The sequence below is a fragment of the Mesoplodon bidens genome, assembly GCF_964165515.1.
Source record: "Mesoplodon bidens genome assembly, chromosome: 13".
NCBI classification, from domain to species: domain Eukaryota; kingdom Metazoa; phylum Chordata; class Mammalia; order Artiodactyla; family Ziphiidae; genus Mesoplodon; species Mesoplodon bidens.
This window is the reverse complement of record NC_138169.1, coordinates 15,578,360-15,602,701: the sequence shown is the minus strand read 5'-3', so window position 1 is coordinate 15,602,701 and position 24,342 is coordinate 15,578,360. Positions and strand designations below refer to the sequence as shown.

Genomic DNA, 24,342 nt, shown 5'->3' with positions numbered 1-24,342 from the left:
CAGCTTGAGTCCCTCCCTGACCACACTGTGGCTCCCCTGCAGGATTCCCTGTGGCTGCCCAGCTTGGCCACTTCCTTCCCTAGACTGACTCCCACTCTGAGCTCCCCAGTAAAAGCACTTTCCATGTTATCAGCCTGTTTCTTTGGGGTGAAGGGTCTCAAACTGATGGCCCTCAGCTGTGTTTGGTTTGGACCTCATGCTGTATCAAACAGCCACTTTGTGACTTCGTTGGCAATATTCAAAAACCTGGGGATTTCACATGAAAATCAGAATTTCTGGCTCCTCTTGAAAAACAAAAAGTAAAAGCAGACAGTCTCTAGCACGGCAGTGAAGAACCTAGACTGCTTGGGTTCAAATCCAGGCTCCACTGTTTACTAGCTGTGTGACCTTGGGCAAGTTACTTGCCCTCTCTGAGGCTTCGTTTCTTTATCTCTAAAACGAGGTCAAGATCTTGACTTCTGCAGGCTGGTGAATGAGATGAGGTGTGTGAGGCGACTGGCACGGCTAGACACACAAACACAGACACACACAGACACACACACACACACTGGGTGGTTATGGTCAGTGCTGGTGCAGGGACTGGGGAGAACGGGGACCACAGGTCCAGCTGATGGCGGCTGGGGGCCCAGCCTGCTCCCACACCCCCCGCCCTCACGGCACCCACCTTCCGGCCCTTCTCGTTGTTGGGCAGATAGCAGTGGCGTGGGAAGCCTCTTGCAGTGAACTTCTTGCCTGGGTTGGGGTGCTCGGGGCCCTGTGGGAGAGGCAGCAGGGGCTTGAACCACAGACAGCGGCGGTGGCGGTGGCCTCGGGAGGGCTCAAAGCCAGGGGCCTGGGGGCTCACCTGGATGCCTGTGGGGATGTCGTAGACGATGCGGATGGTCTGGGTGTCAGCGAAGCCGGGCAGCGAGTGGGGGATGAGGTGAAACTCCATCTTCCCGGGTGGCTGAGTGCCCGTCTTCTCCCCGTAGATGGCCTTGCAGGTGGGGCACTGCAGGCTGCCATCCTGGGGTGGGGGAGAGTGGCCGTGAGGTCCCCAGGTGTCCTGGCCCCGCCCGGCCCCCCTGCCTACCCCCCACCCACTGCCCCACCCAGCCTACCTTGTTGCCATTGGAGTACATGGCCACGAGGCACAGCAGGTGGTACATGTGGCCACAGCGGCCCAGGCGGCCCACGAGCTCAGGTCGCACGCCCTTGTGCCGAAGCACGCCCTCGTAGCCGGAGGCCGTGACCAGCCGCTCCATGCAGATGGTACAGTCCTGGGGGAGGGAGCACAGACGGGAGACTGAGGACTGGGGAGGGCGGGACACCCCTCCGCAGTCAGCGCTGCTCCTGGGCAGGGGCCAGACCCCCTATCCCCCAAGGGCAAGAGACCGCCCCCTCTCTGGTCCCCATCTATCAAAAGGAGAGGACACCCCCAGGTACTGAATTCAGATACATGCAGAGGAAGAGATGGCTTGCTCACACCCCCCTCCAGACGGATTAAAGGCTTAACTATCAAAAGCAAAACTTAAACACGTTTGGTGGAAAATATGGGTAAAAATAAGCTGCAAACGGGAGGGGCCGCTGCGGTGAGAGGACCGCACGCCGAGGAGAGGAGTGGCCCCCGCTCACTGCGGCTGGAGAGGACCCACGCGCAGCAACGAAGACCCAACGCAGCCAAAAAAAAAAAAAAAAAAAAAAAGCTGTGAAAACTAAGATTGATCAATGTGATTCTGTTAAACGCAGCATTTCTGTTCATCAAAAGACGCTGTAAAGAAAGTGAGAAGGCAAACCCGCAAACCGGGAGAAGAGACTGTAACACCTAGAACCAAGTGAGGAGGTGAGGGCTGGGCTCTCCGTCTCTGGAGGTGAGGCTGCCTGACCTCCGCACAGGTACCCTCCCCTAGGGGCTCACCTCATCAGGTGGGTTCTTCACCTTCTGCATGTACCTTCGAACCACATCCTCAGGGTTCTTACCTGCAAGGACAGAGTGGGGGTGGGCTTGAGGGTACCCAGAGTCTAGTCCTGAGGGCTTGGCTGAGGACAGGGTCACGGGTCAGAGGGGTGGGGTCAGAAGCTGTAAGGGTTGGCAGGAGTCACATGTCAAGGGTTGCTTGAGGTTTGATGTAATCGGAGTTGGTGGCGAATGGGGTCAGGGAACCAGAACTGAGATGGGGTCACAAGTCTTTAGACCAAATTGGAGTTGAAGGGCCAGAGGGGTTGCGGTCAAAGGTTAGCGGGGTCAAGTTCAGGGGTCAGGATCGGGCGCGGGAGGCATACTCTTCTTGAGGTGCTTCTTCTTGGTCTTGCGGCACACCCCGGGCACGCCGGGCACGGGCTTGACGTCGCTCTTGCTCACGGGCGGTGGGTGCAGGATGGGCTTGGGGGCCCGCGTCAGGCACACGGGCAGCCCCGCAGCGCAGAGCAGGATCCCCGTCATCCCTGGGGGGCGGCGGCGACAGTCAGGGGGCGGGATGCTCATCCAGGCCCCGCCCGCCCTGCTCTCCCAACATCGCGTGGACCCATGGGGTCTCTCCCCAGACTCCGCCCACCTGGTAAGCCCAGGAATCCTCAGATGGGTGGGTGGGGTGCCCGATGGGCCCCGCCCACTTAGCGCCCACCCAAGGTTGAAGCCAAGTGGAGTCCCTTCTGCGGGCCCCATGGACCCCAGTGTTATGGCCCAAAGGCAGGGGGTGTGTCCTCTTGGCCACGCCCTCCAAGGGGGCGGAGCCAAGGGGCCGAAGCCAAGGGGCCGAAGCCAAGGGGCCGGACTGGACTCACCTGCCAGGGCCGGGTGGACTGGCCCCGTACCATTCAAGTTCTTCACCGGGAGCGCAGGGACCCTGAGGGGAGAAGAGAAGAGGCTGCAGCACCCCCACACCAGAAGATCAGGGGGCTCTGCTTTGCCTTCTGGCTCTGGCTCGAGGCCACACTCTGACCTGTTTGTGCCTGTCCCAGTTATCTAGAACGACCACCAGGGAACTCCATTCCTACTCCGACATCCTTCTATTATGGGCTGTGGTGTAACCAGGACCTCTGCCCCTGTGACAATGGAATGAACCCCTAGACTTAGTGCTGACCCTCCCCTACTCCACAGCTGGCCTCCTCCCTGGTGAGAGCACTTGGCTCCCAACTGCTCCCTTTCATTGGCCACTGTGCCTGAAACCCAACTATTTGTGATTTAGCCATTCTAGCTGCTCTCAAACGTTGCTGTATGGAGCACTGATCCCCATAAAAGGTTCTGGGAAAGGAGGATTTAGGGATCAGTTAGGAAACACTTCACTGTCTCCCACTTGGAAATTCACAACACATATGGGCATATTCAAGGCTCTGATAAGTCCTGCATCAGGATATGTGGGTAGCAACGGTAAACCCAGGTTTCCCGAAGACATTTGATGATGAACGGTCCCCCCCGATGTCAGTTCCTGTGACTAAGGCACTGTCACCTCTTCAAATGAAGAGGCCCTAGGAACATGTAGCCTGCTTCCCCTCTTTGCCCCTCCCTCCAAAGAGGACTGGCCTTTGGAATCATCCAGAGCTACTTGCATACTTCTGCTCCACCGTTAAGCAGCTGGATGGCACGTGACACATCATCACACCTCTCATAGACCTGTTTCCCCATCAGTAAAATGGGGGTAATATGGCACCTTCCTTAAGTTTGCTGTGAAGAGTCAGTGAAATTCTACATGTCAAGGACTGAGCACAATTCCTGGTACCTAACAAAGACTCTCATAGCTTTAACCGTCATTACCACCATCATCACCATCGCTGTGTGATCCTGGCTAATTTCACCTCTCTTGCACCTGAACCCAGTAAGTTACGGTGTAACTTCTCTCCATCTTGGATAGGAAACCATGAAAGTATTGCAGTGATAAGCTTGGGAGAGTCACTTAAACTCTGTGATCCTCTGTTTTCTTATCTGTAAAATGGGGATGACAATAATACCTCTCCTATAAAGTTGTCGGGAGGGCTGAAGGAGAAATCTTGTTGTGATCTGTGCAGTGTGCCCCCCTGAGTCTAGACTTCAGGGCTTAGTTTTGTGGAGGAACTGGTATCTTCCTGTTGATGGGCACGGAAGCCTGGATGGGTAACTTCTGATGAAGAGAAGGAGTGTCATAAAAGCCACGGGGCAGCCTGAGGGGCTTGGGGATGTGCCAGGAGGAAGTGCAGGAAGGGATGCGGGCAGTGACAGCTGGGGAAGGAGCTGCTGCAGCTCCTTCCCCATTTGCCTGCCTGCTCAGGTCTGAGCCTGGCCAGTGCTACCTGGACACCTGCCCCAGCAGGTACAGTCGGCACCAGGAAGCTGGCTGGAAAGTGTCTTTAAGCAAATGGTACGTTTGGCAGGTTTTCATGCTGCTGCAGTGGGTCCAGAAACACACACACATAACCCTGGGGAACATGGGCTATATATACATGCACAGGTACACTTGGAGAACACGCCAAATGCACAAGGACACACACACACACACACACACACACAGACGGAGAACGCTGCTCAAACAGGCACACACTCCTGAAAACATGCCCCCCACGCATGTACACACATGCTCCAGGGAACACACGACAGATACACACACACACAGGCATGCACACACAATCCAGGAAGCCCCCTCCCTGTACATAGATACAGACACAGGCACACGTATACTTCGGGAGCGTGCCACACACGCTTGCATGCAAACACACACACACCAGGCAATACACACCATGCACGCATACATACAAAGGTACACAGAGACACACCTCAGGGAACACACCCCATGAACACACACAGGTTCAGACAGATACACACACCTCTGCATGGAGAACACCATACACATGTACACACACACTCCAGGGAACAGCACACAGAGATACCACGTGCACACACCATGAGGACACTGAACTGGACAGGAGAAGCCAGCTCGTGCCACAGCTGCCCCTCCCCCAAATTCAGGGTAAAGGCACCTTGGTCCTCACAAGCACCCAACAGTCTGCAGCCTGCAAAGGGACCCTGCCACCTGCACGTGGGGACACACAGACACCATGACCCATGCTCCCCAACACTGACAGGTAGACACTCGGCTGGGGGACTTACACTTTACACACACAGTAACACACACACATGCACTGCACACAGCCGTCCACTCTGTGGCCGCCCAGCGGCACGGGCTTACACCTGGTCGGCCAGGGCACTCCTCCCAGACCCCTCTGACTGGGGGTGGCAGCATCTGGAGCAGACATCGGGGTCACCAAACACTCTGGTGACCCAGAGTTGCTGAACACAGCTCCTGAGGGAGGGGCAGCGGAGGGCAGGTACCCCTGGGGGCCCCCAGAGGCTGGACAGCTGAGGTGTGGGAGGGGGGAAAGATGCTGTGCCTCAGTTTCCCCATCTGTAATGGGGATAGAGTCTTGTGAAGGTTCAATGAGTTAAAACACATAAAGTTCATAGTTTGGTGCAGGGGTGAGAGTGGAGGTGTCCTAATTTTCTCCTTCAGCAGCCTGCTGGGGCCCAAGGGACGGGGGCTGAGTGCCCACCTGCCCCTTCCCAGGGCCTGTCATAATCCTCCAGGACCTTCCTTGCAGGGGTATTACCACCCTAATCTCATCCCTCCCCATCCTCTTACAGGAAAGCATGGAGGCACCTCCAGCTTCTCCTCTTCCTGAACTGTCCTTCAAAACACTTCTAGTGTATTATTATTATTATTATTTTAATTAATTTATTTATTTTTGGCAGTGTTGGGTCTTCGTTTCTGTGCGAGGGCTTTCTCTAGTTGTGGCAAGTGGGGGCCACTCTTCATCGCGGTTCGCGGGCCTCTCACTGTCGCGGCCTCTCTTGTTGTGGAGCACAGGCTCCAGACACGCAGGCTCAGTAGTTGTGGCTCACGGGCCCAATTGCTCTGTGGCACGTGGGATCTTCCCAGACCAGGGCTTGAACCCGTGTCCCCTGCATTGGCAGGCAGACTCTCAACCACTGTGCCACCAGGGAAGCCCTTCTAGTGTATTATTATTATGATTAGGCATGCAGGATCTTAGTTCCCCCACCAGGGTTTGAACCCATGCCCCCTGCGGTGGAAATGCATAGTCCTAACCACTGGACCACCAGGGAAGTCCCTAAAACACTTCTAGTGTAGACACACTGTTAAGGCCCTCTACGTATCCAGGTCTTCCCATCCCCTTCCTTCCTTCCTTCCTGTCTATCTCATGAGAAAACATCCTTCCTTCTCTCCAGGGCTATCTGTAAAATGGTGGAAAGAAAAGTATTTGGCACGACTACCACCACTTCTTGTCTCCTACCTGTGGCAGACATCACTAATCCATCACAGCACTTTCTCAAGCCAAGCAGAATCATCAGCACAGCTCTCCAGGCAGCCTCTACCAATCAGCAAGAACAGTTGGCTACCCCAGGTCTATATAATGCCCAAAGTCTGGTCCAGCTCATGACGCTAGTCTTGCTGAGCCTTTGGCCAGGGAGTTAGGCAGGAGGGACCCCAGCAAGGGAATATTTTAGATCTTAGCAGCCCTTCAATCTCTGGTACGCTTTAAAAACCACGGAGCTGTGGGTTACAAAAGTCAGTCTTGCTCCTGGGAGGAGGGTTGTGAGTGGAGCGTGATGGTGGGGCTGTTTTTTATTTACCCGTCGGCAAGCTGGGGGACAGTCCCCAGGTGGCCCCCAGCCTCTCTCAATCTGCGGGCCCCCTGCGAGAACCCAGGGTAGCTGGGTTCCCACGATGCCAGAGCGTGGGAGCCACCCAGGCCCCTTTTTGATGTGGGATGCGCTGTTTCCTCCGAGTCAGTGAGAACATCCTCCTGCCCTGGACAGGAGACTGCTGCCCACAGGCCTCCCGGAAGGGGGGTCGGCCTTCACTCTCTGCTCCGCCCTCGTGGGGCCCTGCCTGGCAAAGGGTCAGAGGAATCCTTCAGGCCTTGAAATCTGCTCTAACCAGAAGCCAGCCCTGGCTGCCCCAGGGCAGGGATGGGTCCCGCTGCCTTGCCCACCCCTGCATCAGATCCTGCTCCTCCGCTGCCCTCAATCCCCTGTGGCTCTTACCTTGCTTAGAGTAAAATCCAACCTCTTTACCATACGCAGTATAGCCAGTACCTACCCCTTGAACTCTGTTTCTCCTATGCTCACCCCTCACCCACTCCACCCCAGCCTCCCTGGTCTCCCTGCCATTCTGCAAACATACCAGGCGTCTCCTCACCCCAGGGCCTTTGCACTTGCTGATTCCTCTCCCAGAATGCTCTTCCCCAGATTATCCTCATGCTCTGCGCCCTCACTTCACACAGGTTTCTGCTCAAATGTCACCCTATCAGGGATCTTCCCTTCCACTTTGTTCTAGAGAAGCCCTCTGCCTTTGCCCTTACTTTACTTACTGTTTTTTGTCATTGCATTAATCACAGCCTGATATTAGAAAGTCTTCAGCATGACCAGGCCCTCCCTGCCTCTGTGACCTCATCTCCTACCCCCGCCATCTCTCTACTCCACACACCTCTGCTCTAAAATGCTGAGCCCTTTCAAGGCCTTTGCACTTGCTGTGCCCTCCGCCTGAAGGCTTTTCCCGCAGATGCTGAGTGGCTCCCTTAGGTCTGCTTCAGCGCTGCCTCGGTAGAGAGACCTTCCTCACCACCCGCCATCACCGCGAGTACATTGCACATAGTAGGTTGTCAAGAAACACTTGTTGCATGAAGGAAGGAAGGAAGACTGGATTTTGTGGGTATGTTCCAAGCCGATGACTCACGCTCACGTGCTCGGGCACAGTCTCCCCGTGCATTTTTTGCACACATTGGAAGTGAGCCTTGAAGCAGCTGCCCCAGAGAAGCCCCTCTGTAGCCTTTAGGCCCTCGGACACTCTGTGCCAACTTTCATTCTAAAGTGAGCACACTAAATGGGCATCCGTGGGAACAGCATGAGCAAAGCTTCTCTAAGAAGCTCCCAGAAATGCTCCCCATCCAACTCAAGGCAGAGATTCCATGGTAAGGTTTGGGGGAACCCAGACATTTCCTGGAAACTGTCTCAGTGAACATGCCACACAGAGATGGGCCAGGGGTCAATAATTCCAAGAGCTCGTTATGTCCCAGACTCTGTTGTAGACCTTCCCTACCTCATCTAATTGTCCCAATAAGTCTGTGGTATCCCATTCTACAGAGGGGGAAACTGAGGCCCAGAGAGATGAAGTAACTTGCCAGTAAGTGGTAGAACCCAAGTGTGAGCCCAGGATGTCAGACTCCAGAGTCTGTTTTCTCAGCCATGTGACACGAAACCAAGTTCTCTCACCCTGGCTCAGAGACTGAGGCAGGAGGCTGTTATCTGAGGAAAAAATCTCCCCAGGACGAGTCTGGGAAAGAGGGTTAGGGTGTTTGGCTTCCCTCTCTTTCCTTTGCCACAGAAGAGCAAACAGAGATGCCTCGTACCTGCCCTGGCTGGGAGGCAATGTTCAAAGGCAGGATGAGGTAACTTGGGGAGATTTTCCTAGTTGCTGTTCCTCACACTGTTCCCTGCCCTTTCCTGTCCACGTACCTTTGTCACACTGTTTTCCCTGCCTGTCCATACTGTCTATTCCCAATTCACATCTTCCCTTTGAAGACAGATTCAATGGTTACTGTCTTCATGAGGCTTTTTCTGATGGACCTCAAGCAAATACATAACCACGCCTTCTTTGAATTCCCAGGGGACTGTGTTTATCTTTTGTTTTTTTGAGGACACATTTCCTGTCTTGCTTCCTAGTTGTGGGGTTCCACTCTTATCTCTTCCACCAAACTGTGAGCTTCTGACCCAGTCCTGTGACCCCAGGATTGAGGATGAAACTCGGTGCAAATGGGTACTCAGTAAGCACTGAATGGAGGGGTTGAGCCAATTAAGGAATCGGTCTACTAGTTCTCTGGTCTCTTCAGAGGGGTGCCTGGTGTCCTTAGAAACAGTAGTTCTTAAAAATAGAACTACCATATGACCCAGCAATCCCACTACTGGGCGTATATCCAGAGAAAACCATAATTCAAAAAACCAAGAGAAGCCACTGCAATGAGAAGCCCACGCACTGCAACGAAGAGTAGCCCCCGCTCGCCACAACTAGAGAAAGCCCGCACGCAGCAACGAAGACCCAATGCAGCCAAAAATAAATAAATAAATTTATTTTTTAAAAAAACACATGCACCCCAATGTTCATAGCAGCACTACTTACAATAGCCAGGACATGGAAGCAACCTAAACGTCCATCAACAGAGGAATGGATAAAGAAGATGTGGTACATATATACAATGGAATATTACTCAGCCATAAAAAGGAATGAAATTGGGTAATTTGTAGAGATGTGGATGGACCTAGAAAGCGTCATACAGAGTGAAGTAAGCCAGAAAGAGAAAAGCAGATATCGTATAATAATGCATAAATGTGGAATCTAGAAAAATGGTATAGATGATCTTATCTGCAAAGCAGAAATAGAGACTCAGATGTAGAGAACAAATGTATGGATACCAAGGGGGAAAGGGGTGGGGTGGGAGGAATTGGGAGACTGGGATTGACACATATACATTATTGATACTACTTATAAAATAGACAACTGATGGGAACATACTGTATAGAACTACCTAATGCACTGTGGTAACATAAATGGGAGGGAAGTCCAAAAGCGAGGGGATATCTGTATGTGTATGGCTGATTTATTTTGTTGTGCAGTGGAGGCTAACACAACATTGTAAAGCAACCATACTCCAATAAAAATTAATTTAAAAAAAGAAAAAAGGAAAAGAAAAAGAAACAGTAGTTCTAACACCAAATGTGCCCCCAGAGACAAGGCTGGAGCAGGGATGGCAAATACATGACATGGGTACCATTACTGCCTATCTAGCACCCATGGAAGGCATCACCAATCAATCCTAGCACTCCTTTCCACTAAGCTAAAATGCAACTTCAGAATCCTTGTCAAGAGTGCTCCAGGAAGTCATTTCCATTCAAGCAGAGCCAGCACATGAACTGAAATCTGTTTGTCATTTATCTTGCAAATGATCGGAATGAGGCCCAGAGAGGGGAAGTGGCTTCACGATGGTCAACCAGCTGGTTAGTGGTCCTGGAGTTTCTGAGTCAGAGGCCAGAGCTGAGCCCACCAGGCGGATCTGTGGGGTCACCTGGAGTTGAGCCAGCCTTCTGAGCCCTCTGTGCCCTAGAGGTGGGCCAAAGCCTTTGACCTGGACCCTGGAGCTGGCTCAGGTTTGGGAGGCCTGCATTGAGGGCTTCATGAGTGGATACATTTGCCTGCTCTGGCCACTCCTCTCTGTCCCAAGCAACAAGGGGGCTCAGGACCCCAGAACCGCAGGAAGTCGCAACCTAGGCTGGCCTCCCTGTCCTCTCCCTCTCCTCCATGCCCCTGGCAGGCCCCAGGCATGTCACATTCTCTGATGGTGGTTTCAGGTCCTCTGATTGGCCTCAGATGCTCTCCAGACACCTGGCACTTACCCCATGGCCCCTTGGGGAGCCTCTGGAGGCTCAGGCCTCAGTCATTTGGGTCCAAGTGGGTGAGGACGGGGCAGAAGTGAGAGTGCCATGTCATGGGGAGAAGGAAGTTGAATAGCGCATGGCCCTCCCCCCACCCCGTTCCTTGGGCCTGCTCCTGTCACCTGCCCCCATTCAGTGCCCACTCGTCCTGTACCTGAACCCCTGACCCCCGCAGTCCGGGGTCAGCCAGGTCTGCACCCCCAACCCCTCTGCAGAGTCTGAGGGCTGAGAACATCACGGCAAGCTCCTGGGAGACAGGGTGCCCCATGGGTCCAGCAAAAGCCACAAACCATCAACGGCTGCCGCGGCCTGGCTCGCTTCCCCTTTCCTCGCTCCAGCCATCCCACCCCCACCACCTGCCTGAACAAGCTGCTGAGCGTCTATGGGCCTCAGTTTCCCCTCTGTCAAACGGGACCTCTCACCCCTGACCCCGTCCACTCCTAGGGGTTCAACAGTACTAAAGTCCCCTTAGAGCGATATTTTGAGGGGTGGCTGTCATTTAGGGCCCAGGTTTATCCAGAGGCCTGGGGGGCTCCATGTCACCCTCCCCCACCCTCCTGGTCTCCCTGCTCCTCGGCGCGGGGTGGAGCCCAGGCAAGGGAAGGGAGGGGAGGGGAGGGCTGTCGGTTGGTTCCCACGGCCGGCCCGGGGCAGACGCGTAGACAGGAGTGTGTGGTTTGGCCTCCCAGGGAGCAGGGCAGGAAGTGCTTCAGGTCTGGGGGGCGGGGGGATGGGGCAGTTTGGTTTGACCTTGCGGTGAGGCGCTGGGGGAGCCCAGCGAGAGGAGAGGCAGGGTGACAGCCAAGGCACTCCAGCCAGGACAGGAAAAGGGGGAGGGTGGGCAGGCCAGGGGCCCCCTGAGGACATGGTGAGGGTGAGACTTTTCATGTTGTGCCTTTCGGGACTTTGTTACTTTTGAAGCATTTAAAAGTAATACCCAGGAAAGAGCCGGAGAAACAAAATGTGGATTCTTTAGAACATAAATGTAAAATCACTGCAGGAAATAAAAAGAAGAAGGAAAACACCCAAACACACCCACCACATCAAAGCCCACTTCCCCACCTATTCTCCATATCCAGATTGAACCTGTGACAACAGAGTCATATCAGTCTGGCTCCAGCTCCCAACCCCACTGGCTACCATCCCATGCAGAGTAAAAGCTGAAGTCCTCAGCACAGCCTTCGGGGCCCTGCAGGACTGGCCCCATTTCATCTTTGACCTCTTCTCCCACCCCACATCCCCTGTAGCCTCTCCAGCCACACTGGCCTCCTCGAACATACCAGGCCTGCTCCTGCCTCAGGGCCTTTGCACAAGCTGTTCCCTCTGTCTGCAATGCTTTCCCCCCAGTTCTCTGTGTGGCTTGCTTCTCAACCTCCTTCAATCCTTTCTCAAATGTTATATTCTCATTGAGGCCTTTTCTGACCTCTTTGTTTACAATTACATCCCTCCCACCACCCCTTACACCCCTTCCTTTCTTTATTTTACCTCTGTAATCATTAGTACTCTCTACCATACTCTAGAATTTATTTATTTTGTTTATTGTTTGTCTCTCACTAGAATGCGAGCTCCAGGAGGGCAGGGATTGTCTGTTTTGCTCATGGTTGTATCTCCAGGACTCCAAACAGTGGCACTGATTAGGTTGGCAACATTGTAGTCTGATAGGGATGTATGGGCAGGGGCAGGGGTAAACCCCCTCTCCCACTGCTAGGGGCAGATTTGAAAATGCAGGCACTCTGATATCTGCCCCCACGTTGGTCTTTGTTGCCAGCCCCACTTCATAGGTGCAAAAACAGGACCAGAGAGGGCAATGAGCTCCACTGGGGTCACACAGTGAGAGGAGACACAGAAGCTGGGCCCACACTCAGCCTCTATGGGTCCATCTACTCCCTGGACTCCACAACACCTTGTGGAATCAGGGCCAGGTCTCTGGGACCCTGGCTGGAAACTTGGAGTGGGCAGACAGGGGTGTGGGGTACCCCAGTACCGTGGCCGACTGGGGTTTTTGAATCAGAGTCCTAATCGCATGACCTTGATCAAGTGCCAGCCTTTCAGAGCCTCTGTTTCCTCATCTGAAAAATGGGGATGATAGGACCTGCCACCTTGGGTTTCTGTGTGCATCAAGAGAGGCGATGCATGTCAAAGCCGTGAGATGGAGCCTGGGACATACTGAGCGCTCAGTAAATGGAAACAGGCCTGCAGCTGTACCCCTCCCTCTCCCTTCTACCACGTGGGCTGGAAACTCTGAGTCTGTCCCACAGCTGTGTTCCAAAGTGCTGGATGCTGCCCTCTCAGGTGACAGGGCGGATCTTTCCCACCCCTCTGTGTCTGTCCCCCAGGCCCCGGCTGCCAGCTGGCTTCCCGCCCCATCACAGGGGGAGTGGAAAAAAACCCTGGCCAGGGGGACACTCTGGCCCACTGGCTGTGTGGCCTGGGGGCAAGTCAGTGCCCCTCTCTGGACCTCTGTCCTGAGATGAGGATGGGGGGTGAGAAGAATGACAAAGAATGATGTCAGAGTTCACCCCTCCCTTGCACACGGATCACGTGCGGTGATTTGAAATGCATTTGCACGCGCATCAGCTCTGCTGAGCCAGCACGTGTGGATTGGGGCGATTTTAGCTCCGTTTGGCAGATGGGGAAACTGAGGCCAGGGAGGGGAAGCCATGCACCTCTCTCGGCAGGAGAGAGGGAGGGTGGAGAGAAGGGAGCAGGGGAGGGAGAGAGCTGATGAGAGGGAAAGAAAGAGGCAGGAGAGAAGGAACAAGAGACAGACAGACAGACAGAGACAGGGGTGGGGGTGGGGGTGGGGAGACACAGTCACAGGGAGAAAGAGAGAGACTGAAAGGGAGGCTGAGACTCAGAAAGCTGTAACAGGAAAGTCACAGACACACTGCTGTGGCTTGAATTGTGTTCACCCCAGAACTCACGTGTTGAAGTCCTAATGCCCCCCCAAACCCCCAGACACTTTGGAGACAGGATCTCTGAAGAGGTGATCAAATTATGAACAAGGTCATTAGGCTGGGCCCTAATCAATATGGCTGGTGTCCTTATAAAGAGGAAATTTGGACACAGAGGTACAGAGGGTAGATGATATGAAGACACAGGGAGAAGGTCCCCATCTGTAAGCCGAAGGAGAGAGGCCTCACAAGAAACCCACCTACTGACACCTTGATCTCAGACCTCCAGCCCCCAGAGTGCGAGACAATACATTTCTGTTGTTTGGGCCCCCCAGTCTGTGGCACTTTGTTATAGCAGCCCAGGCACAATGACAGACATAAACACAGAGGCAGAGAGACCGTGAGAAGGGCCATGAGGGGTTCTATGGGGTTTGGGGATCAGGGTGGAGGTGGGGGGCCTGGCTGCCTAGCTCCTCAGAGACCCCATCCCTTTCCCATCATAGGCTGCGCCAGGGCCTCAGTTGCCTTGGCAACGGGAAGCTTCAGTCTGGAGGAAACAGGGTCTGCCATCACCATGCCTCCTTCCTCCCACTCCCCTCACTCAGCAGGAGACTCCACGTGTCCTGTGCCTACCCCCCCAACTCTGAACCAGGGGTATTTTTAGCTGGAGTTCCTTGGAGATGAGGGTTGGGGGGCCTCCACCCAGGCTTGTCTGGCTGCGGGGGGTCTGTTAGAGGGGCAGGGGTGAGACTGGGCAGGGTCTTCATGGCCAGGGAGGGACGAGGGAGCCCCATCAGTCCCCCACGTCCCCTTTCCAGGCCAATGTCTGGTTTCAGAGAGGGTCAGGAAGAGGAGGGGGAGCGATACAGACTGGGTGGGGGGCACATGGCTGGGGAGAGCAGGGGAGGACACGTTTAATGATCAGCACCCCCACGGAGAAATCTGTCTTCTCTCCAGAGCCCTCCTGAGCTCAAGCACACTCTATAGCTCCCTGCTGCTGGCAGCACCAAGCCCAGGCCCCACCTCAGGCCCTGCAGTCTGGCTCTGTACTCCCAACATGGAAAAAATCTCAGCCCCTGCCGTTCCATCTCCATCCCTGCACAGTCTCCAGAACCTGCTGGATTCATTCTCACCCCACCCCTTTGCACTTGCACTGCCCCTGCCTGGGATGCCCTTTTCAGTTCTCTCTGGCACCTCACACTCCAGGCCTCCCCACACCTCTAGCCCTTCTCTAAACATGCCGTGTCCTTTAAGCCCCATTGAAGTTGTGCATGCTGTTCCCTCTGTCTGGAACAGCCTTTCTCCAGGCCCGGCTCCCTACCTCCTCGGTGGGGTCTGCCTTGACTATCCCGTTCCCTCTCAACCACACCACCCCATCCCACCACCTTCCCCGGCACTTCCCTCTCTCTCCAGCAATTGTGTTCATTTACTCGTTTGCCGGCTGTATGTCTGGCAGTTTGGACCCTGTTTGTCTTGTTGGTCTCTGTAAACATGAACCCACAGTACACATTTGGAGAATCGATACTGAGCAATTAAAACTGAGCAATTCCCAGCTTGCCCTAAAACAGTGGCTTTCAAAAGTTTCATCAGTGGCTAAGAAATTCATTTCACCTGGCGACCCATTAAACACATGTAGAAATCATGCAAAAGGTTCACGGAACAATTCTTACTGTTACTATGTATGACACATGCCAATATTTTCTATTCTATTCTATTCCATTCCATTCCATTCCCAGAACATTCTGGTTACAACCTTCTGATTTCATAATCCACTAGTGGGTTTCAACAATACAGCCCCAGAGAGAAGGTTCTTGAATTCTTGCTGCAAAGGCCCCTGGGACTTTCCCGCTTCTGCCCCCTCCTGCATCTACTCCAACTTGCTGTTCTACTCTTCTTGTCATTCTGGGGCCCTCCAGCCCTCTCTTTTCATAAGGCAGCCAGAGCCAGGTCGCAATTTACAAGGAGCCACAGTGAAAACCTGTCTGTGATCCCCAGGTGGGTAAGTCCCTCCCACAATGCTTCCCCAAGATGCTTTCCCTGACCACGTCAGGGCTCCTCTCTGTGGGCCCTGGGACGTTTGGGCCATAAGAGGAATGACCTGGAGGGGAAGGTGGCGAGGAGGGGAAGGGAGGGCGAGGCTGGCAGGTGGTGGCTGCTGTAGTCCTTCCCATGGAAAATCACAGCTCCCCTGCCCCCCATACCAGCCCTACTCCTGGATAACAATGGTAGTCCTGGCTGCCACAGCAGGACTATTGCGACGTAGGTGCTATGATCAGGCACACAGCTTCCATTTCACAGATGATGAAACCGAGGCTCAGTGAAGGGGAGGGACTTGCCCCAGATCTCACAGCTCATAAGTGGCTGCCAAGAGGGGATCTGAACCCAAGCAGTCAGACTCTCAAAGGTTCAGAAGGGCGGCCTAATTCAGGGTCCCTTCCCTTCCCCAGGCCTCAGTTTCTGTTGGTGAAAGGGGAGACCTGGATACGGTGACCTCAAAGGTTGTCTCCATGCCTGACCTTTGCTGAGGTCAGATCAGCACGGTCGCTCTCCTGGGCCGTGCCAGAGGGATAAGAGCAGAGCTGACTTTTGGTGCCCGTTCCGCCTTTTGGGCAGCACGACCCACACCCCAGCTGCTCTTTTTCCTCTGGTCTATCTCAAGGTCAAGGTCTTTGCCCCTCCCTCTCTCTCCCACCACTTCAGGGCCTGGTCCTCTGCTGAGATCAACTGAACCTGGGCTCCAGAGTGGGGAGCCGACAGGCTCACTGGGTCCCTATTCCGGGGCCTCGATGCCTTAACCCAGGGACTTCCAAAGTTGTTGTGAGCCGGGTTGCCTTCCTCAGTGAAATCCTGATGGGAAAGCCAGTTCACAAAAGAGATTCCAAAAAGGGCTGCTCTGGTTAAAACAAGAGCAGAGAGGCTGGCTCCTGTGTGCCTGACTTCTTAACCATCACCCTCTCCTGCCACTAACTCGGGTCACCCCAGGAGTCCCTAAAGCCCAGCTTGAAAATCACAGTATTAGCCCCAAGTGATGGTGATATTTAGATGTGGCCTATAGGGGAAATATTTTGGACAAAGGCCTAATGCTTGCTTGAGCCTCCACATGAGATGGGGCAGGGGTGGAAACCCTCTAAAAATTCGAAGACAACACAGCACAGAATCCTGGAATTGGTGTGAATTCCAATCCCTGCTCTCCACCTGGATGGCCCTCAGAAGGTGCCATACCTCTCCCAGCATCAACCTCCCCATCTGTAACAGGTGCATGGTGGAATCTTGGGGGGTGTGTGTGTAATAAATGAGGTGGTGTAGATAAAGAGTTTAGTAAATAATAAACATGGACTGTACACCATTATAGTTGCTGCTCTGGACCCATCACTGTGAATTGTGTGATCTGGGAAATGTTACTCTCACCATGCTTCCGTTTCCTCATCTGTAAATCGGGGATGATGACGCTCCCTACCTCACAGGGTCCTTATGCCTGGAGATAAGTGAGCATTAAGGTGCTTAGTTAACGCTTGGCACAAAGTGAATACTTAATAGATGCTAGATATTACTTGTGATTATTATAATTACTGTAATTCTTTGTTCCTAGCCCCAGTGGGCAGCCACCCCTGCGCCCAGGGCCCGGCTTACCCCGGCGGGATGGAGGCGCGTGCGCTCACGCTGGTGGCGCGCTGGGGCCCGGGCCGGTTGAGGTTGTTCTGCCCCGGGGTGGGCGCGCCGCTGGGGGCGCTCGGGCTCCGCGGGGACGCGCCGGGGGGCTGCGCGGGCTCGGCGGGGCCGGCGGCGGGCGCGGCCCAGAGCGCGGCGCCTGCGAAGGTGGCGCTAGGGCGCACGGCGAGCGTGCCCGCTGGTCCTCCGGGCGGCGGCTGGGGCGGCGGGGGCGCGGGGGGCGCCTTGCGGCGCTGCGAAGCCAAGATGGCGTTGGAAGCGGCGCGCGTGCTGTTGACCAGCAGGCACTGCTGGCACGAGCAGGGCTGGCCCGAGCTGGCGCCCACGGGCCACGACTGCGACTTGGGGATGGAGCCGACGGTGAGCGGGTAGGCGAGGTCCAGGCGGCGGCGCAGGCGGCGGCGCCGGCGCGTCTGGCGGTTCATCTGCGACATGCTGTTGAAGTAGATGAGGTAGCAGAAGCCGAGCGACGAGAGGTCGAGCCACGGGTGCTGCTTCTCGTAGGCGTTCTGGATGGTGATGCAGATGTCCATGTCGTAGGCCGTCCACGCGCCGCCGTCGTTCTCCCACTCCCACACGATGCCCTTGCCCGGCGCCGACGACGGGTCGTAGAAGTTGCGCCGCACCGGCCGCATGGTGCCTGTGCTCACAAGGGGGACGGGAGTCAGGACCGGAGGGCCGTTAACATCCGCGGCCAGGGGGATCGGGACAGGCCGGAGGGGCGGGGGACAACACCGGGGTCAGCACGGGCTGGAGGGTCAGTACGGGCAGGGGCGAGCTTGAGGGTCAGCACATATGGGTTGGGGCGAGAGGAGCGCGGGCCCGGGGAGGCGGGAGTGCAAGGCAAGGAAGCGGGGTGTCAGGACGGGGATGCAAGTCAGCAAGGCGGGGCAGGGGTCGCAAGCTGCCCCCACCACTCAAGGGTCAACACAGGCACTGAAGCAGTGGCCCATCACAGGCCCTGGGGGAGGAGAAGGGAGAAGGGGGTGTGGGCTGTTTAGACAAGGAGGGGGTGGGAAGCAGAGTCAGAGCCTGGGGTGGGAGCCGGGATCAACAGAGGCCACGACCGTGCCGACACTGACGGTCCTTCTTTCCTTCATTAGTTCACTCATTCAGTAATCCGTTCATCAGTCCATCCATTCATTCATTACTTCAAGCACAAGTTCATTTATGCGTTCCTTAATTCTTTCATTCGTGCATTCCTTTATTCATGCCTAGGTTTGTGCATTCATGTATCCCTCAGTTCATTCATTCAGTAATTCTCTCAGCTCATTCACCCATGCCTGCCATCTTCATACCTGCACTTATTCTCCTTCAGCAACTTTATCCATGATTTCAGTCATTCCTTCACTTACGACCATCCTGTATAAAAATGTGCACCCTTCCACATTCCCCCTTTCCCCTCTCTCCTTCCCTGTTCCATCTGGAATACTTTATATGTGACATATATATCTTGCTTTCTGTCTGTCTCCTCCCACTAGAAAGAATGTCACTGCCACAAGGCAAGGACTTCGTTTTATTCACTGCTGTATCCCCAGCGCCTGCACACAGTAGGTGTTCACTAGATATTTGCTGAATGTGGGAAAGAATTAATTAGTTCAGATATTGATCCATTCTGAGTTCAGTTATTTTATTCTTTTACACGTTTTGCTATCCTTGCATCGGCCCATTCCTTCATCCACATATTTATTCCTTTTTTCATGCATCTGTTTGTTTATTTGTTCCTTCTTTTAGCAAACATGCTGCCTGTCTGCTCTGTGGAGGGCTTCGTGCTGAGCCGTCATTCAAAATGAACATAACCATGTGATGACCCCAGCCGGGTGGGTATTCATGCTCCCAGTTTGAAAACAGGGGCCCTGAAATTTGGCTCACAACCTCTGCTCCATGCTTCCCAATTCTAGATGCTTCCTGAGAGCAAGGCTCCATGGACACTGGGTTAAAAAGAGATGAACAAGGTCCGGGCTGCAAGACTTCTCAGTGCCTTTAGCCTGCTCTGTGCCTTGGGGCCAGTGTGGAGAGTTTCTTTTGGTTCATGTGGCACACTGGCAGGAAGGCTGCATGCTTGACTGCTCCTCAACTGTGGGCAAGTCCCTTAAGTCTCCCTAAGTCTCGGTGGCCCCATCTCGAAAATGAAGGTGATGATAAGCCCCTCTCACACGGGGCTGCTGGGAGGATTTGGTGAGAGTACCCACAGAGCACAGGGTCTGGGTGGGGCACCAGGGCTGGGAGGCAGACAGACCTCATTTCAAGCCCCAACTGCCCAACTTTCCAGCTGTGTGTCTGTGGTCAGGCGACTCAATGGCTCTGAGCCTCAGTTTTATCATCTCTAAAACGGGCACAAGCAGACCTTCCTTATAAGGTTGCTAAAAGGATCCATCAAGACAAATAGTGTCTCTACTCTGATGATTCCAATATCCTCTCCCCTTAGAGCCAGACTTGTGTATCCAGACGCTCCCTCTGCACCTTTCCATGCAGGTCCAATGGGCTTCCCAAACTCAGCTCTGCCAGAGCGGAGCTGTGATCTTCCTCCACCCCAAACCTGCTCCTCCTGAAGCCTTCCTTGTTGCAGTTACTGGCAGCTCCATCCTTCCTTTTGCTCAAGCCCCAAGCCCCCAATCCTTGGACCCATCCCTGACTTCTCATGTCACACCCCACGTCCAATCTATCAGTAAATCCAGTGGTCTCTATCTTCAAATACATCCCACATCTGACCACTTCTCCCTCTCCCCATCGCACCAAATCGACCTGGTCCAAGCCACTGTGTTTCTCTTGCCTGGACTATTGCAGTAGACTCATTACTGGTCACTGCTTCAGTCCTTGCCTTCTGTCGTCTCTTCCCCACACGGCAGCCAGAGGGATCTCATTCAGTGCAAGTCAGATCACGTTCTTCTTCGGCTCAAAATTCTCCCGTGGTTCCCTGCTTACTTGGAGTCAAAGTCCTGGCCATGACCTACAAAGCACCACATTGTCTATAAAGCCTCTACAAAGTCCCACAGGTCTATAAAGCCCACCTCTCACTCACTCCCTGGCCCCACTGCTGTTCCTCAAACATCTGAAGCAACGTCCAGCCTCAGGCCCTTTGCATTTGCTGTCCCCTCCCCCTGGAATATGACCTAGCCACTCGCAGACGTTCTCACAGTTTTCCCCCTCCTTTCTTTTAGGTCTCTGTTCAAACATCCCCTCACTGGAAACGCCACCCTTCCATTGCCCTCCACGCCATCCTCTTCCCTTGCTCTCTCTCTCTTCCTGGCACTCAGTGCTACCTGCATGATACATTCATCTGCAGACTTGCTTTACTCTGTCTCCCCCGTACAAAGTCAGGGGTCTTGCCTGCTTTACTCAAGGCTCTATCCTCTGCGCCTAGCACAGTGCCTAGCACGCAGTGGGCCCTCCCTACATGGGGAGTGTTTCCACTGTCAACTGGCAAAACCCCAGGGTGCCTGGCCCTGGAATCTGCAGCCAGATGGATGAGGACCCATCATGGTCCATCCTGAGGACCCCCTCCTTCCCCTGCCTTGCTTAAGCTTCTCTCTCCTGGACACAGACTCTATCTGACCTTCACTTGGGTCCTGACCCAGGGCTGAAACAGCTAGTCCTCTGCTCGAAGCCCAAGGGCTACGGGCTACCCACTGCTCCCTGCCAACCTCCCAGACTCCGAGAGCTGGGGAAGTCGAGGCACAGAGCTGTAGCTGTAATGAGAGAGGCGTGGTGGGCGTGGAGTCCCCGGGCTCCTGTAATGTGCCAGTCAATCATATGAAAACTGCCCCCTCCCAGGCCTCCAGGGCAGCCTCATTCTCCAGTTTGTTTTATCATTTTAATTTAGCAGCGTGCGCATATTGACTTTTTCCTTGACAATGGTGTTCTTCCAGGGCAGGCCCGAGAGGGGATTAGTTAGAGGGAAAATCTGGGTTCCTGTTCCCACTCTGCTCCTGAGTCCTGGTCTCCCCCGCTTAGAGCCTCAGTTTCCTCATCTGCAAAATGAGGGCTCGTGACAGATGATCTTCAGGTCCGATGTGTCCAAAGTACCACCATTAGCCTCCCAGTTAAGGGTTGGGGTGCTGTGTTACATGGAAGGTGTAACCCCTGAATGGGAAGGCAGGGGGTGGGAACTTGCTATATTTAATCACCTCTGTGTGCCAGGTCTTGAGCTGGGCAGGCCAGGGTCAGGGGCGGGAGGGGCAGAGTGAAGTGGTTGAGAGAAACAACTCAGAAGTCTCACAGGCCATATGCCAGTCCTGGCTCCACATTTAGCCTCAGTGTCCTCATCTGTCAAATGGGGTATTAATACCCACCCCTAGGGAATTACTGTGGGGCAAAGTAAGATAATGCACATCATAGGTGCTTGGCAGAGCTCTTGGCTACAGTAAGTGCTTGAGGAATGTTAGCTAAGATGCTGTTATTATTATATACATTACCCACATTCACCTTTTCCCAGCCCTTGGACACTTGGCAAACTCCTATTCACCCAACAAAACCCTCTACATGCCCACCTCCTCCAGGAAGTGCTTTTCCGTTCTGCTGCTATAGCTAGCACATGCAGCTTTCTACTGCATGTATATCTTTGCACTATCATTAAGTGATTTGTTTTTGTTCTTAATCTCCCTCACTGGTTGATGACTTTCAGGAGGACAAGGACCAGGTCAGATCTATGTTTTTGTTCCCAGCACTAGGCACAAGGCGCAAATGAGGCATCTGCAACTGAAACAGGCAACCTACTTGGCATAGGTCGGGGCTCAGAGGGAGTGGGAAAGAGGAGGGGCTGGTCTTGATAGAGAGGGAGTGCAGACTGGAGCAGAGGCCAGAGTGCACAAGGGGTCCCCGGGGAAGGAGGGACAGGGTTCCTAAGGTCAGCATTGGCCAGCTCTGTAACAAAGGACTCTGGGAGCTCCTCCCAGCCAGCTCAGGGCCAGCCGGCCCAGGCGTCCCTCTCTCCAGGGCTCTATTTAGCAGGTATTGATTTTCCTGCCTGTTTACTGGTAGTTATTAAAGGCTGCGTCCCTGGAGTCCTTTTCAAACGAGATCGGAACCTGGCGAGCTGGAGTAATTAGGGCAGCTGCTGTCCTCCCCGCTGGGCCCTGCACCCTGAAGCGCCCAGTGCTGCCTGCCTGCCTGTCCGTCCACCTCCCAGCTCACGCTGGCCGTGGACCAGGCCGAGGGGGGCCAGCTGGTTCCCTGGTGACCTGCCTGGGCTGCGATCTCCAGATTTCCAAGGGAGCAGCAGCGGAAACACTCTTTCTCTTCCCCAGTGGCCCTGGCCTAGATTTTCGGCCAGAACAATGGGTCTAAGATGAGGCTGGAGGTTCCTCAGCCTGGGAGATGTGAAGGGCCTCAGACTGGTGGCCTGGATGCACGGCTGGTCTTTCTAACATGGACCGGCTCTGCTGTGTCTACTCCCCTTCTGTGGCCTCACGGGTACCCAGCTGCACTGGCCACCACTGGTCTGTGTCCCCATGGCAGTTAGGAACCTGTGTCAAGCACGTACTATTTCTGGGCCTGTTTCTGTGTCTGCTTTTGTTCCCTGTCCCCCCTACCCCCTCCTTCGTTTCTTAGGAATGTTTGGTTGAAAAATTCCAATCTTGTTCCAGCTGAACTGAGGGGAAAGGGGCTTTGGCCAAATGTCAGCTGGAGGATTGCAGGAGCTGGGCCCCTGGAGACTGGGTGTGGGGACGGCTGCGGCCACTGCAGCCAGTGACCAGTTCATGCCTGGGGCAGAGACAACCAAAGAGAGATCAAGACACAGGTGGGGGGAGCAAGAGACAGGGAGAGAGGGGACTTCCCTGGCGGTCCAGTGGTTAAGACTTCACTTTCCAATGCAGAGGGTGCGGGTTCGATCCCTGGTCAGGGAGCTAAGATCCCACATGCCTCGCAGCCAAAAAAACCAAAGCATAAAACAGAAACAATATTGTAACAAATTCAATAAAGACTTTAAAAAAATGGTCCACATAAAAAAAAAATCTTAAAAAAAAAAAAAAAGAGGGAGAGAGAGGCACAGAGACAGAGAGACACACATGCACAGAGGGCCGAGATCAAAATGGGAAATGCTAAGGCAGATACAGGAGACTGGGGGGCAGAGAGACTTAAAGAAACAGAATCTTGGGACTTCCCTGGTGGTCCAGTGGGTAAGACTCCATGCTCCCAGTGCAGGGGGCCCAGGTTCGATCCCTGGTCGGGGAACTAGATCCGGCATGCCGCAACTAAGACCCAGTGCAACCAGAATAAATACATAAATAAATAAATATTAAAACAAAGAAACAGAATCCTGAAGCCTAGAGACTGAGATAGTCAGGGACAGTCAGGGAGAACGAGAGAGCTAGGCCAGGAAACAGGGAGAAGCAGAGAGGGGGGACGGGGGATGGGGGGCGGTGGGGGAAGACAGCAGCTACAGCAATACCAATAAAGCTAACGTTTACTGAGTCCCCACTATGTGCCAGAGGCTGTGTTCAGCACTTTCCTTGCACTAACTCATTTTATCCTCACACGGTTCCTTCTAGGGAGGGACCAGAATTATTCCCGTTTTCCAGGAGACAGCTGAGGTCCCAGAAGAGTGAAATCTTGGGAGGGTTGGGGATAATGCTTTATTCACAGAGCAAACGGAAGGCCAGGTTAGACTGGTTCTAAGGGGTTTAACTCAGCCAAGTGGTAGCCCAGCCTAGGATACCTCCAGTGACGGGGAACTCACTACCTCAGCTTTGCCCTCAGTTGTTTCACCGTGAGAGGTTTCTGGCTGGAGAACGTGGTCCTGATCTGACCCCTCTGCCTGAAGGCGGGGTGTGTGGGTGTCTCAGCCCTCCAGCTTTTGGCTTTAAGAAAAAGCTGACTCTGTAGAGAGACGGGAGGGTTCTGAGCCCTCCTGTCTGCCCCTCTAGTCTCCAAAGTGTTCCTCCCTGGGCTGAGCCAGTCCCAAGGCCCAGCAACAAACCACTCCCTCTGGGGGTGGCTTCCCGGAGGGAAGTGACCTCAGTTTGGGGGCACCCAGACCCTGACGGGAAGGGGGGCCCGTGGGAGGCAGTCATGGGACATCCTGTCAGGTGGGGGGAGTCCCGCTGCTGGCTGAGGCCTGTGACTGGGGGTTGGGCAGTGGGTTAAGCATGAGTTCAACACCCACTGGATGCCAGGCCCCAATGGGGTAGTTTCCTGATTCCTCCCCCAACCCAGAAGTCATCATAACCTTCATTCTCGCTCAGAGAACACACTTCTGTGGCCCAGGCTCATGTGAAGTCATTTAATCCTCACAATGGCCCTATGAGGTAGGGATATTACCATCCCATTTTATTTTATTTTTTTTTGGCCATGCTGCGGAGCTTGAGGGATCTTAGTTCCCTGACA

The 24,342-nt window shown here is 54.3% G+C and overlaps 1 protein-coding gene across 1 annotated transcript in view; it reads right to left on the bottom strand.

Moving 5' to 3' along the window:
• The window catches only part of DTX1 (deltex E3 ubiquitin ligase 1), a 38,378-nt gene that overhangs the window by 1,890 nt on the left and 12,146 nt on the right, over positions 1 to 24,342 (bottom strand). The window contains exons 3-9 of the mRNA XM_081253041.1: positions 16,978 to 17,656; positions 2,764 to 2,825; positions 2,263 to 2,424; positions 1,898 to 1,959; positions 1,101 to 1,259; positions 845 to 1,006; positions 665 to 754 (exon numbers count right to left, since the gene is read on the bottom strand). Coding sequence (XP_081109167.1) covers positions 665 to 754; positions 845 to 1,006; positions 1,101 to 1,259; positions 1,898 to 1,959; positions 2,263 to 2,424; positions 2,764 to 2,825; positions 16,978 to 17,656 — 1,376 coding nt within the window. The remainder of the gene's footprint in view (positions 1 to 664; positions 755 to 844; positions 1,007 to 1,100; positions 1,260 to 1,897; positions 1,960 to 2,262; positions 2,425 to 2,763; positions 2,826 to 16,977; positions 17,657 to 24,342) is intronic.